Here is a 14191-nt window from a genome sequence, read left to right on the forward strand (position 1 = left end):
GGGCCCAGCCCGGCGCTCGCGGCTGCGGCAAGAACCGGGAATGGTTCGCGAGGCACCGGGGCCGCCGGGGGGCGGTGGCCCCTTTGTCCTGGCTCCATCCGGGCCCGGCGGGAGGCGGCGCCACCGGGGCCGGTAGCTACGGAAGTGGCGGGCGTGGGGGCGGGCGCGCGCGTTGCTAAGGAAGTGCGTCACGCCCGGGGGGCGGGGCCGTCTCGCCGCTTCCGGTGCCGCGGGAGGAGGCGGCCGCGCGGCTCCATGGTGACGGCGCAGGTGAGTCCGGCCCGGCCCGGCCGTGTGCGGCCCCCGCCGGCCCCGCCACCCGCGCCTGTGCGCCGGGGCCGCCCCGGGAGCTCCCACGGGCCGGCGCTCACGCAGGGGCACCCGCCCCAGGGCCGCCCCGGTGCGGCGCGGGGGTGACAGCCCGGGGAGTCGCTGCCCGTGAGGCCGCCTCCATTTGCACGCGTGGGCCCAGCCGCGCCTGGGGGGTGTCGGCCGGGAGAGCGAGCGGGGGAGGCGGGCTTCGGCCGCCGCCTGTAGCGAGGCCGCGGGCGGGTGGCCCCGTTCGGGCGGGTGGCCCCCCGTCCCCACTCCCCCATCGGGCCGCGTGTCCGGCTGCCTCCGGAACCCTTTCCCCGCTGCGCCCGCTGTCGCAGCAGCGAGGGCGGTGGGTGATGCTCGGGTGACCCTGTAACCAGAAATTAAGTCGGGTTCCCGGCTGGAGTTGGGGTCCCGTACTCACGTGCCACCTCCCCGGGCAGGGGACACCCGTGGGGTGCCGTGCTGGAGGTGACCACAGACACTAAGTGACATCAGGGCACATGCTTTGGGGGTGTCCGGTCTGCCAGGCATTCAGCAGGGAGGTGAGAGGAGAACGACAACAACAGGGGCAGTCGGCTTATGAAGGAGGGAAGACACAAGCAATTAAGCCAAGACATTATGAATCCACAAATATTTGAAAGATTTAAATTGAAAGAAAGCAATGGAATTTTTTGAGTGGTACCCAGCAATCTGCAGAGAGATGCGAGGGAAGAGTTTAGGTAGTGTACCAAGAAAATCTTTCTGACATCTTTAATCTTAAGGCAGGAAGCGGAGAAGCCTCGGGGCAGGTGGGATAAGGGGATAGGTAGGCGGTGGGATGTGGTGTTTCTTGGGCACGGCTGGCTGAGCCGTCAGGTCCCAACTCCTGAAAGTTTCTGACGAGCAGCGGTTACCTTAGCTTACCTTCAGATTGTGGCATTGCTTATTTTCTCAGGCACAACCTTGTGTTGACTGAAATAAACAGCAATGCTTCCATTTCCACCCACCCTCCCCTCTTGGTCATCTGGAGCACATCTTCAAATGCATTCATCTTAGCCTTGACCTTGACTCTTAGGGACCAGGCCCGGGTCACTTTAGGCTGAGCTAATTCCATGAACAAAGTCCACCTGCCCATAGCAGAAGAGCAGACAGTACGGCGGCCTTCCCCGCTCTGCTGGCTGTCCTGGGCAGCTCAAACATTGCCGTGGAGTTTCTGGGGAATACAAACACTGCCCACTAATTGGTTTTATTTTCAGTTTCACACTTGGGTAAATCTGAGAAGAAACATCATTTGTTATGCTTCCAGTAAACTTCACAGCAGTAGCTAAAATAATTGGAGATGATTCGTGATAGGTTGTTACAAAAATAGCCCAAATCAGGGGTGAAGTAAGTTATTTGTGACTATAAAAAGAGACTTGCAAGTGAAATAGGGAAAGGTGTCAAAAGGTTTCCAAGCTCATGTTGATGAGATACACCCAGAGGAACAGCAAATATGCAACATAATTTTTGTTCAGTGTTTACCTCTGCCAAAGCTGTTGCAGAGCAGACATGCTGGGTATTTCACTGCTAACTTCCTGATGACCATATGGATGCCTATGTGTACTCTTGTGAAAAAATAGTCTATGTGAAGACTAACTTAATTCTGATCATTTAAAGTTAGTCACAGTTGCTTTCAAAAATGGCACTTCTTATCAAAGTATTTTGGATATCAATTATATAAAATGAATCAAGGCTCTCTTTTTCAGAATTTATGTCTAATTTGAGTATTTGTCAATGTGAACATTCACCATAATAAATGAAGCTGCAGTTGTGATGTGAAATAAGTATGCTGACAAATGAAGCAGCAGTTGTTTTGTGAACTTGTCCAAAAAATTCAGTGGTTAACTTGAACTATAGGAACATGTCTGGTAGATATGGACAGAGGAGCGTGTATTGTATATACAGCTATTCATGATGAGTAGAGGGAGAGTTGCTTTTTGTGATTCTGCAATACTTGTCCCCATTCACATATTCTTTCTCTGTTAGTACTCTAGAAGAGGTGTTCCTTGTGGGTCAGACAGTAAGGTCATCTTTATTCGGCATTGTTAATTAAGAGGGAAAATTTTTATTCAGTTGCGAACCAAAATTCCTGTAGTAGTTTGAATTCACTGTGCAGGTTGTGAAGTGCTTCTTCTGGATGATTGTCTAGTTTGGTCAATCCAACCCACATTCCTCATCTTCCTCTTGGCAGCTACCATGCACTTTCACGAGAATTGTGAGGAGCAAGGATTCTCCCCTCACAACCAAAGGAATTCTGAAGGCCATATTGAGGTTTCCATGCAGTTCTTAAACATGTTTATTTGTTACTCTTGTGTTATTCTTTGTAGTGCAGATTGACAGTCTGGATATTGGGCTAGAAATATGGTGCCTTCCTCAGTCCTCTAGCTCTGTTCCTGAAGTTCTCTGTCACCTTGTTTGAGAAGCTCTCCTGAGACATGCAATTACTGAGTGAAAAACAATCAAGACAAGATGCATGGGTTGCTGTCGATCCAGCTGGTAGTGGAACAGTGAGAATGTCCTGAGAAGGCCAGACTTGAACATGTGCCACCGCTACCTGGGGTTCCCAGTGTGTAATAGTTTTACATTTATTTCCAGTTGGCAGAAGGATCTCGGAGCTCTTCCTGAAAGGTAATTTTGGAAAAAAAGCATATTAGAAATCACACGGCATTGCACAAGCTGTGCTGCTCAGATCTTCCATGTAAGGCTGTCGCTTTAGCAGTAACAGAGTCTTTTTGTTCTGTTGTAAATGGCAGCTCATTGTGCTAATGACTGTGGGATGCAACAGCCTGTTTCTTCCTCTCTACCCAGTCATGAAGGATTCGGATCTGTGAACTGGGTTTATGCAATGTGAGTTAAGACTAATGCTGAATCTTGTAAACCTAATTCAGCTGGAACGCCAGCGCAGGAGCTATTTCAGTGGGTTACTGTGCTTGGGCAGATCTGGCTTTTGTGGGAAATCCCAGTAAAAGTATATTGCCAAAAGAAAAAATAATAGCATAGATCTGCGTGAACTGTTGTGCTTGAAATAGCTAAAGCAAGTACAGTTGTCTTCAGTTTCCCGAGAAAAATGGATGCGTAGTTCCAGCTGAGGAAGACACTCAAGCTGGTTTGCAGGATCCTTTTGCGGAGGGCAGTCACATTATAGGAAGAGGAGGGTGGGCTCGAAAGACTCATTGCTTTTATGAAATTTTTATAAGTGATATGAAAGGAGCTTAAACTCATCTTCAAAAGCCTGAGAAGGGCAAATCCTGGCAGGTGTCCACTTCACACCCTGATGTCCCCTGGTTGCTTAAGCATTAGATGAAGCATAATGCAGATTACTCCAACCTTATAGCTCTCCCTTCTGCTCCCTGCTGAGTGCAAGTCGGAATGCTGCTCTCTGTGTGAAGTGTATTGATGATACTTGTGCAAAAAATACAAACTCAAGATCAACATTGACCAGGAAGTTTGGAAGTGGAACAGAAAGATGAGGAGTTCTGGGGCTGCCTGGTACACAACAGTGGCTGTCCAGCATTGGCGGGGAGTGGCTGTGCTTTGCCTGGACCCCCCTGGGCAAGCGCAGGGCCAAAAGTGACTGTCAGTGTTGGAGTGTGACAGGCCTGAATTTACGAGGCTGCAGCAGTGCCCTTGGCAGGGGACAACACAGGCATCCTGTGGCTGCATGCACCCTCGCCTCGCTGCAGTTAGGTGGTGGAAATACTCCTCTTCGTGGCCCACTGATTTCAGACCCCACCTCACTGGGGTAATTCACTCCCCTTGCTGGTTTGTTTTACCATATTTGCAGGCATTCGAAGACTGTGCTGCATTTGGCTGCTTTAATGATTCCCTTTGTAGTGAGCTAGATTGCAAGACAGGCTGAAAACGTTTTTGTAACACTTATTTTCACTTGATTCTTGACCAAAAGGAAAGGTAACGTCAGTTTTCCCAAGTGTTGAAATGCAGGTTATCCAGGGGATGTGATGCCTGAAAATGGACAAACTATTTTATGATTTTGTCATGAATCCTTGCAGCTGCTGCACCCCAATTAAGACCTGTTTTTCTGCAAGCAGGCTTCTAGAAAGTGACTTCAAAAGTGTAAGGCACAAGAGGAGAGAAACATTTGGGCAGTATTCCAGGGATCTGCTGTCATTTAAGAAAACCCAGGCATAAGTCTTAAACCTTCTGTGGCAGAATGGTCCTGATGACACAGCACATCACATGAGAGGGGATTGTAATATAAATGTCTCAAAAATATGAGGTTTTGTCAATACCTAGGAGGCGTAAGAAGAGGCAACTCTGAAAATGCTTTATTTATAATTCTCTCTTGAATTTTGGTAGGTAGGTGCAGCGCTTAAAGCACCTGACTGATTCCTTTTCAAGTCTGAGAGCAAGTCTGTACTAGATTTTCAAAGTATGAGATTTAAACCAGAAAGCCTGACTACAAAGAAGATCAATGGAAAAGTATCATATTATTTTTAGAAATACTTTAAAAGGCATGATGATTCTTCTAAGGGTCAAGAAGAGGATCTCTGCCAACTGTGAAGGTGTGATTTGATTAAGATTTTTTGCAGCAGAGCTCGTAGAAATGATACCATTTGAGGGACAGGCTTTGGTAAAATAATCCTGTCTCAGTTCAGGCTTTTATGAAGTGTTCATGTTGTACATTACTTATATTCTTCAAAATCCCTCGTAGCTTAATGAATATGAAATGCTGCTTGAATAGATGAGTTGAATCTTTGGCTTTGTGGAAAATTGTCACCGGCTGAAAACTGCCTTCACATTTTCCTCCTCTGTTTCCTTTTCAGGTTTCTAGCACGGGATCATCCGTCGATCAGATCACGCCAGCCACAGACCTGCTGTCATGTCTAAATTAAAGAGCTCCGAGTCTGTTAGGGTGGTGGTACGATGCCGGCCAATGAATAGCAAAGAGAAGACAGCTTCATATGAAAAGGTCGTTAACGTGGATGTCAAGTTAGGGCAGGTCTCAGTGAAGAATCCGCGGGGAACATCTCATGAACTGCCTAAAACTTTCACCTTTGATGCTGTGTATGACTGGAATTCCAAACAGGTTGAACTCTATGATGAGACCTTCAGACCTCTCGTGGACTCTGTTCTGCAAGGGTTTAATGGGACAATCTTTGCCTATGGGCAGACTGGGACAGGGAAAACGTATACGATGGAAGGGGTGCGTGGTGATCCTGAAAAAAGAGGGGTCATCCCCAATTCATTCGATCACATCTTCACTCACATCTCTCGATCTCAAAATCAGCAATACCTTGTTAGAGCATCTTATTTGGAAATATACCAAGAAGAAATCAGAGACTTGTTATCAAAGGATCAATCCAAGCGGCTGGAGTTAAAGGAGAGACCAGATACAGGTGTCTATGTTAAGGATTTGTCCTCCTTTGTTACGAAAAGCGTCAAAGAGATAGAGCATGTCATGAATGTGGGAAACCAAAATCGCTCCGTTGGTGCCACTAACATGAACGAACACAGCTCACGATCTCATGCCATTTTTGTGATCACTATCGAATGCAGCGAGTTGGGACTTGATGGCGAGAATCACATCCGTGTTGGGAAACTCAACCTGGTAGACCTTGCAGGCAGCGAGCGGCAAGCTAAGACTGGAGCACAGGGGGAAAGGTTAAAGGAAGCTACTAAAATCAATCTCTCTCTTTCAGCTTTGGGCAACGTTATATCTGCCCTAGTAGATGGCAAAAGCACACACATTCCATACCGGGACTCAAAGCTGACTAGGTTACTTCAAGACTCGTTAGGTGGCAATGCCAAAACTGTGATGGTGGCCAATATAGGCCCTGCCTCGTACAATGTAGAGGAGACTCTGACAACGCTGAGGTATGCCAATCGTGCCAAAAACATCAAGAACAAGCCACGAGTGAATGAGGATCCTAAGGATGCTCTGCTACGAGAATTCCAGGAAGAGATTGCTCGACTCAAGGCACAGTTGGAAAAACGGTCTATTGGCAAAAGAAAGAGGAGGGAAAGGAGGAGAGATGGTGGGGAAGAGGAGGAGGACACTGAAGAGGGCGAGGATGAAGGAGATGACAAAGATGACTATTGGAGGGAGCAACAAGAAAAGCTGGAGATTGAGAAGAAAGCTATAGTTGAGGATCACAGCTTGGTAGCAGAAGAAAAGATGAGACTGCTGAAAGAGAAAGAGAAGAAAATGGAGGACCTGAGACGAGAGAAAGAAGCAACAGAAATGTTGAGTGCTAAAATCAAGGTAGAATTTTTCCTTGTTGTGCTTTTTGAAAGCGGTTTAGGCTGTGGGGAGAATAGAGGGTTTCCCTATTTGGAAAGACATTTCACAAGAAGTTTCCAGGATAGTGATTTGTGTTTAGATTGAAAGATTTTAAAATAAACTGTTTTAAGACAGAAGATGACATTTCCACCATTAATTACATATTTCAATATTCATGAGTTGTTTCATTGTTCTTATGTGCTCATCTTGTAGGATCTTAAGCAATCTGCCCAATAAAGTGTGATGACGCATCTTTTCACAAGCTGTAGCACAAAAAATGCTTCATTCTGTCACAGATCATTAACAAGTACTTTACAGGGGAGCCCGTGTCTTGGTTCTCCAGCTTTGCCACACATTGCAGCAGTGTGTAATTCTGAGCAAGTTACGATTTCATTAATCCCACAGTTTTATAGGAATTTTAAGAAATAGTAATTCTTGTAGCAGCTGACTTGAAAGAGAATTCCCTGAAGAAGTGGTATCTGTATGAGAGAAAGCTGCATTCCGTAGTCACTGAAATAAACTTCTGACCCTGGTTTTTCCTTTCAGGCAATGGAAAGCAAGCTTCTGGTGGGAGGGAAAAACATTGTGGATCACACAAACGAACAGCAGAAAATCCTGGAACAGAAACGACAGGAAATTGCAGAACAGGTACAAGGAAGAACATTTATTGTTTTGTATAAAAAGCCTTGCTGCAGAACTTTTATAAAACATTGTGTCAGGAGAAACTTAGAAAATTTTCCCAGGGTTAACCCTAAAATTGGTTTAATGGCAATAATTTATCTCAAAAGATGGGGGAAGGGTTTGTGTCCTATTTACATTGTATAAAATATGTAAAGAAGGTTTATAATAATTTTCTTTTAGCTATTCACGTTAAAGATTTATGTCATATCTTGACTGGAACTCTCTGTGGGTAAAGAAATAATTGGGAGACCTCAGAGAGTGACAGTTCAGTCATTAGCTTGAGGGAAGGATGTTTACTACATGCTAAAAGTTAATTTTCTGTTATGCATTTTCTGTTGGTGATTCTTCAGTGCAATGATGAATTGATAAAAAGAAAAAAAATTACTAAACCTGAAATTTGATTCTTTAATTGAACTTGAGCACTTATTCACACTATCTGCTTTTAGTAGCAAAATAAGAACAAAGAAGAGTTAATGCTTCTCGTATTTCTAAGGCAAGAGATAGGAAGAGCATGAAGCTAAAGCAAAAGCCCTGGAACCCAGGGAAGTAAAAACGTCCTGAGCATTGGTTTCATTTATGTCAGCCTGGAGGTTGCAATGTAATTGCGGTCTTTAATTGTATGTCACGTCCTTCAGAAACGTCGGGAGCGAGAAATCCAGCAACAGATGGAAAGTCGGGATGAGGAAACACTAGAGCTGAAGGAGACCTATAGTTCTCTTCAGCAAGAGGTGGACATAAAGACCAAAAAGCTCAAAAAGGTAAAAAGAAAAATATTCGATGTCTAGTGAGTTAGGAATAAAATCAACTTTTGTGTGAAAGTGAAAGGAACATTGGCAGGTTATGACTTTGGCACTTACTGTGTGTTCCAGTTGTTTTCCAAGCTGCAAGCTGTGAAGGCAGAAATCCATGATCTCCAAGAAGAGCACATCAAGGAGCGCCAGGAACTGGAACAGACCCAAAATGAACTTACCAGGGAACTCAAGCTAAAGTAAATCCCATCGCTTCATTGCCTGCTGTTAGCTGTAACAGAGGCAGTTTCTTTGGGAGGGGAGCGGAGGGACTGCATTGTTCACACTTGTGGAACAAAATTTAAGCATGAGAAAACTAAAATATTCCTCCTTTTCCAGGGCTGGATTAAGTCATTGGGAGAGGAGCAGTGGAGGAAGTCATCTACTAATTATGTTTCTTGTGTATTTCTCATTTTTGTGGTTGCACGTAGGCACCTGATTATTGAAAATTTTATTCCCTTGGAAGAAAAAAATAAGATCATGAACAGATCATTCTTTGATGAAGAGGAAGACCAGTGGAAACTGCATCCCATAACCCGTCTGGAGTGAGTGTATTTCTAATCTTTTCTTGAGATAGAATTACAGGTCACAGAAAACCCTCTAGCTGTCAAGAACAAGGAACATCAAAAGAGGGATTGAATTGGGGATTTAAACTGGCCCTGTAGTTCGTAGCTTCTTGCTGCACAATAAAATAAAAAAAATATTCCTCTTAGTAGGTTGAATAAAATAGGAATGTACAGTTAGGAGAATTCTTGGAAGACTGGGATTTTTCTTCTAGATGAGCCCAATAGTTATATGTGGAATATATGTAATAGTGCATTCACTACTAAAATAGCAGTAAATTCCTATCATATTTCTTTCTGCTTTAGACTGGAAAGCTCTGAAGAATAATCACTATTATGAAAGCTGTGGCTAGATCCTGCCTCTCTACACAGAAAGTTCTCTACAGCAGGTTTAGAAAGTTGGGTGCAGCTGAGTGTAACTGCAGACTGTATAGTAAAAGCATATAGAAATGCTCCCCTTTGCGCAGGGAGCAGATGATGCAAGATAACTCTGTTATCTGCTTGTCTCTGGCTGTGAGAGCTGTTCCTGCAAATGCAGCCTAGGTAGTTTTTGCTCTCTTGAAACATATTTCTGTGTGGAATTTGCAGATGTTTTAGCTCATAAACTCAAAGAGGAGTTATTGTTTCTGTTGTATAATAGACTGAATATTTTTCTGTAGGAACCAGCAGATGATGAAAAGACCGGTATCTGCTGTAGGATACAAAAGGCCACTGAGCCAACATGCCAGGAAGTCCATGATGATTCGTCCAGAGGCTCGGTACAGGGTAAGCCCCGATGTGGTTACAACCTTCCTGTGTTTACCCTCCTGATCAGGGGAATGTGAATTTCAGAGGATTTGGAGGAGTTCTTCTATGGGATGTAAATTTTTACAGTGTCCTGCATACATTTATAAAGTACTAAAGAATAAGCTTCTGGAGGGAAAGGAAATAATTTGTGTGAAAACATGCAGATTTGCATTCTGCTTTTATTTGTTTCAGGCAGAGAACATTGTACTACTGGAACTTGACATGCCCAGCCGAACAACAAGAGACTATGAAGGTCCAGCCATTGCTCCCAAAGTTCAGGCGGCTCTAGAAGCAGCTCTGCAGGATGAAGATGAGATACAGGTGGATGCTTCAACCTTTGAGAGCACTTCAAATAAAAAATCAAAACCCAGGTGAGTTGGACCTTTAGTAAGCAGACTAGCAGACAGTGGTACAGTTGCTGTTTGTCAGCGCTTCGCATCAGTGAAGTTAATGTGAGCTTGGCTGTAAAGGAGAGAGAGAGAGAGAAAGGAATATAGGGAAGAAAAGAAAGCTGAGACTGATTATAGAGAATAAATCCAGTAAAAAAAAATAATTAGCTTTTTGGAAGATTAATTTTGACAAGTAACAGGTGACATTGTTGGGGTTTTTTGTTTATTTTTTCATTTTTACTTCTTCAGGCCTAAAACTGGAAGGAAATCAGGGGGATCCTCTTCAGCAGGCACCCATAGTTCTCAGCTCTACCCACAGTCCCGAGGGCTGGTTCCAAAGTAAAACCAGCAGTTCCTCTCCAGGGCACCAACAGCCTTTGCCTTCTGAGAGCAGAGACAAGTAAAAACCTGCAGAGAGAACTCCCAGCCAGACTCCAGCCCCTTTCCTCTGGAGGTGGCCTCTTTGCTGTTTAACTGACTTGTGCCAGTCCAGGTGCACTGAGCCACAGGAAGATACGTACTTGCAATTCAGCATTTGGCCTCTGTGGGAACAGATTTTAGTTAGGAAATCAGAAATGCATGAGGTACATTAAAGTGTATTAGAAGCAATGGGAAGCATGGGGATCACCTCACAGCATCACCGTCTCTCCTTCTGCACTAGCCCTTTTGCTGCACTGGGCTTTTTTCTGTTGGGCCATAAGAAGACAGAGTTGAAATTCCTCTCAACAGAACCACCGCTCCAGAGCTCCATAGTGAGAACGAAATGAGGCTAAAAAGCAGAGGATCTGTTCAAACTTGACTAGGTGCATAGTTTTTCCTCTTCCTGCTTGAAAGACTGGCATCATCATTTGGGGTTAAGAAGTTGGTCTGAACAGGCAGGAAGGATGGCAGCGGTCAGCATGTGCACACCAGCAGATAGCTGTGCCTCCCTGTAGAGCTGTAGGACAAAAGAGGGGTCTTGGAAGCAACTTTGTGCTCTCTAAAAAGAAAGGAAGCAGTAGAAACTGAAGTCCTTTCCTTGTTTACAGGCATAAGTAAGAGCTCCTCTAAACCGACCTCCTACAGACCTCACCCCTACCAGCAGGAACCACCTTGTCAAAGAATACCTCTGCATACCAGTGCCAGCTCCACAGCTTTCCTCCTCTCTTTTGCCTCCATCTTTACCCCTGGCATTTGAAACCAGTGTCCGTACAAAGTCTTGAAACTCCGGGGTGGCGTATGGCCATTTTCTCACGTCTCCCCACTGTTCACGAGAAATGTAGCATTGGCTCAAAGCTGTCCTCCTAGCAGGCTGACGGGGCTGACTCTGCTCTCCCCTGTAAGCTGGGTAGAGGGCAGAGCACCGGAATGTGGAGCTGCCTTTGAGTGCACTCTTGTAAGTATGGTCCCTCCCCTTGGTGTCTAAGGAGGTTCAGCGTTTGGCACCTCTTGTGCCTCACCCGTGGAGTTCCACATTCCACGTCAGCAGCTTTCTCTTCGCACCTCCCAGCCCATGCAGAGCCCACTGGGTGTGAAAGCACATGTAACAGAGCCTGGGTAATGGAATCTGGTATTCATTCCAGGGCTTTTACTTTGAAAACAAGGGAGGAAGAACTGCTCTTGACAGTCTCTTTGCAAAGCTGCCCTATGACTAAAGCAGGCTCCTGTAGCACTGCAGGCTGGTGTGGCAGGGTAGAGGGAGGTGGAGCTGTCACACTGAGGACAGAGTAAGGTGTCCCTGTCTAATGTCTCACAGCTCATCTGTAAGTTTTAGTTCACTGTATATTGAGCCTTGGAATGTTACTTTTTCTGGTTGCTGTTGGCTGTCATCCTGTGAATGTTTTTCCATTTCCTCTCCCTCACTGATGACTTCCTCCAAACTGACATGTGTGAGTGTATGAGGACTTGCCTGGTTTTAGAAATGCTCTTGGACTCTGCCTTGTGTGCTCGTTAAGTATCTGCTGAGTGACTTCATCCAGGCTGGAGAACTCCATTCTGTCTGACCCCCATGAGCAGAAGGAACCAAATGCTCAGCACAGCTCACCTCTGCATCTTGCAGGCATGATGCCTCGGTGAGCCAGCTGCCCAAGCGGGCCCGGTTAAACACTAACTCAGCTGCTTTGATTCATGGAGTGCTTTTCTGGACCACAAGATTAATATATATATATACATATATGTGCATATATATATATATTTATATTAGTTCTGGTGGAGGAAAGAGGAGTTTGCTTATAATTGAGAGAGTGGGCATCTGGCAGATTTCTTTCAACCTGATTATGGAAACCTGGCATAATCTTCCTTTTTATAAAGCACTGTTGTACAGAGAGCCTTTTAATTGGCTCTTGTTGCATAATATAATGTCACCTTCTCTTCCCTTTCCTCCCTCTTTCTCTCCAGCACATAATCTTCTGTACTCGGACATTTTAAAAGATGATTGTATGGTGTAAGTGCTCAAGAGAATTGAAATGAAACAAGGCGGGGGGTGGGGTGTCCCAAAACCTGAAATAGCAACAAAATATATAACCTTGTATATGTACATACCTATGTACACATGTTTTATGTGAATAATGCATACACAGACACATTTGTGTCTGCACATGTGCACACTCTTCTTCAGTCACTACTGTTCTGTAGGGAATTCTATATTAAACTCATATGCTGGAAACCCCCTTGTAGCAGGACTGGTACAGTGGAACTCACAGTGCAAACCCAAACTGTTCTCGTTTTAGTGTTGATAAGCTAGCTGGTTAATATGTCAGAAAGGCTTTGCTTTTAATTCTGTAGAAATTCATTAGCAAGGTGAAAAAAATTCAGTAGGGTGGAAAAAGAATAAAACTGCTTATTTAGTCAGTGTATTTAAATTGGAGCTGTGGTTGGAGATTGGGTTAGTGTATTCACGGGCAATCTCAGATTGTTACAGAAGCTTTTAGATTCTCGTTGTGATGGACTTACCCTCAACCAGATACTCGGTGGCACTGACATTAAGATAAAATACATTGTCTTAAGCTGTACAAAACGTGCTGAGCTCTGGGTTGAAGTTTTTAAGGAACATTCCTGCCGAGTTTGCCCCTCTGTGGGTGTTATCTGAACCATCTGGGCTTCCTGCAGGTTAACGGCCAAAGACAGGAAATCCAGCCGACTCCTGGAAGAGGCCCTCGGACAGTGTGCGCCGTCACAGTTTCTTCATAGGAATGTTTAACATCCTTCTCGTCTTTGCTCTGATCTGTATAATGGGATCTTTTTTTAAAAAGTGACGTGGAGCAGAAGTCAGGCCTCGGCTCTGGGAGCAAGCACCACATGACACTGAAGCATAGGAATTTAAAGCACTTTCTTAAAATCCTTGACATAGGTCTAGCGCCTTTTTAAAAATACTTGCATGCTGCTTGAATCTTTTAAAATATATACCTCTGTCATAGTATCTCGGGCTACCCTGATGCATTATACAGATCAGATCAGACTTGTGTTTAGTATTTTTTTTAGGTGTACTAAGTCTGCCTTCACTGAACACAGAGCACTTGCCAAGTTTTGGTGAGACACCCATAAACCTGGATCTGTCCCCTCTTCTGTTTGTAATGGTTAATGTGCACCAGGCTTTAAAACAGTTCAGTGTGACTCCTGTGGGTCCACTTCTGCAGTGTTAAATCACGAATTGGAAGAGATAACCTGCAAAAGCCATAATTAGATGCAGAGATGGAACTGAAATGAGAACACTTGTCTCCGCTGCATTTCACCCTGTAGTGGGGGGTTTAACTCTCTGTGGTCCAGGTGCTTACTACCTTCTTCAGTCCCCTTCCTTTTTGAAGAGACGTGCCCAAGGCTTTCCCTGCGGGCACAGCTGTCCATATGAGAACTCTCAGCTCCTTGGAGATCCACCCATCTCCACCTTCTCCTAGGTGATCTGTAGACAAAGAACCTGTCAATAGTTCTGTCCATAGTTTTACAGCTTATATTTATTTGTATCATCTCTTTTGTCTAGGAATGTAAAGTGATCTTAAAATACAACGTGTAATAAAGTCAATAAGATTTATTGCATCTATCAAAACGTGCCTGGTTTTCATTTGTAATTTGTAAGTGATGGCAGCGTTCAGTGCCTTCTTCATTTACAAAGCCTTATGTTGTTTTAATTTAGAAAAAAAGAAAATCTACCCACTCTCTGGGCAAGTGAAGGTATTATTTCGCTGTAAAATGCAATTAAGAGTAGGGCCGCCTAACGTCGCGCGATGTCCGGCTCACGGCACCGCGGGGCTGTGAGCGCTCGGGAGCCCGGGCCCGCGCTCCCCGCCAGAGGGAAGCACCGAGGGCGGCGGCGACCACGGGCGCGCAGGAGCCACCACCAAGCGGTGTCGGTCTGAAGCCAGGGCGGTGGTGTGGGGCAGCAGCCGCAGGCCCGAGCGCAGCTCCCCACAGGCGAACAGCTGCGGGCCCCGA

The 14191-nt window shown here is 45.2% G+C and overlaps 2 protein-coding genes across 6 annotated transcripts in view; one reads left to right on the forward strand and one right to left on the reverse strand.

The window, feature by feature from the left end:
* The window catches only part of BCL2L1 (BCL2 like 1), a 198432-nt gene that overhangs the window by 159107 nt on the left and 25134 nt on the right, over nt 1–14191 (reverse strand). The window lies entirely within an intron of this gene.
* Nucleotides 197–13805, forward strand: KIF3B (kinesin family member 3B). Of its 5 annotated transcripts, none has more exons than XM_055722614.1 (10): nt 197–270; nt 2664–2964; nt 5121–6559; nt 7124–7225; nt 7894–8016; nt 8128–8246; nt 8478–8591; nt 9269–9374; nt 9588–9766; nt 10034–13805. In XM_055722614.1, exons 3-10 carry the CDS (start codon nt 5177–5179, stop codon nt 10125–10127), a joined length of 2220 nt encoding a protein of 739 aa, XP_055578589.1. In that variant the 5' UTR covers nt 197–270; nt 2664–2964; nt 5121–5176; the 3' UTR covers nt 10128–13805. The 5 variants fall into 5 exon arrangements, with proteins under 5 accessions (XP_055578589.1, XP_055578591.1, XP_055578588.1 ...); XM_055722616.1 differs by having other exon boundaries at nt 10813–13805; XM_055722615.1 differs by having other exon boundaries at nt 254–270; nt 2669–2964.

Source organism: Falco cherrug, chromosome 10 (genome assembly GCF_023634085.1).
Source record: "Falco cherrug isolate bFalChe1 chromosome 10, bFalChe1.pri, whole genome shotgun sequence".
Lineage (NCBI taxonomy): Eukaryota > Metazoa > Chordata > Aves > Falconiformes > Falconidae > Falco > Falco cherrug.

Bases quoted from the DNA above. Each gene is read 5' to 3' on its own strand.
- KIF3B (XM_055722614.1), top strand. From the start codon at position 5,177: ATGTCTAAATTAAAGAGCTCCGAGTCTGTTAGGGTGGTGGTACGATGC. The intron at 8,592-9,268 runs GTGAGTGTATTT...ATTTTTCTGTAG, and splicing joins CATCCCATAACCCGTCTGGA to GAACCAGCAGATGATGAAAA. The intron at 9,767-10,033 runs GTGAGTTGGACC...TTACTTCTTCAG, and splicing joins AATAAAAAATCAAAACCCAG to GCCTAAAACTGGAAGGAAAT.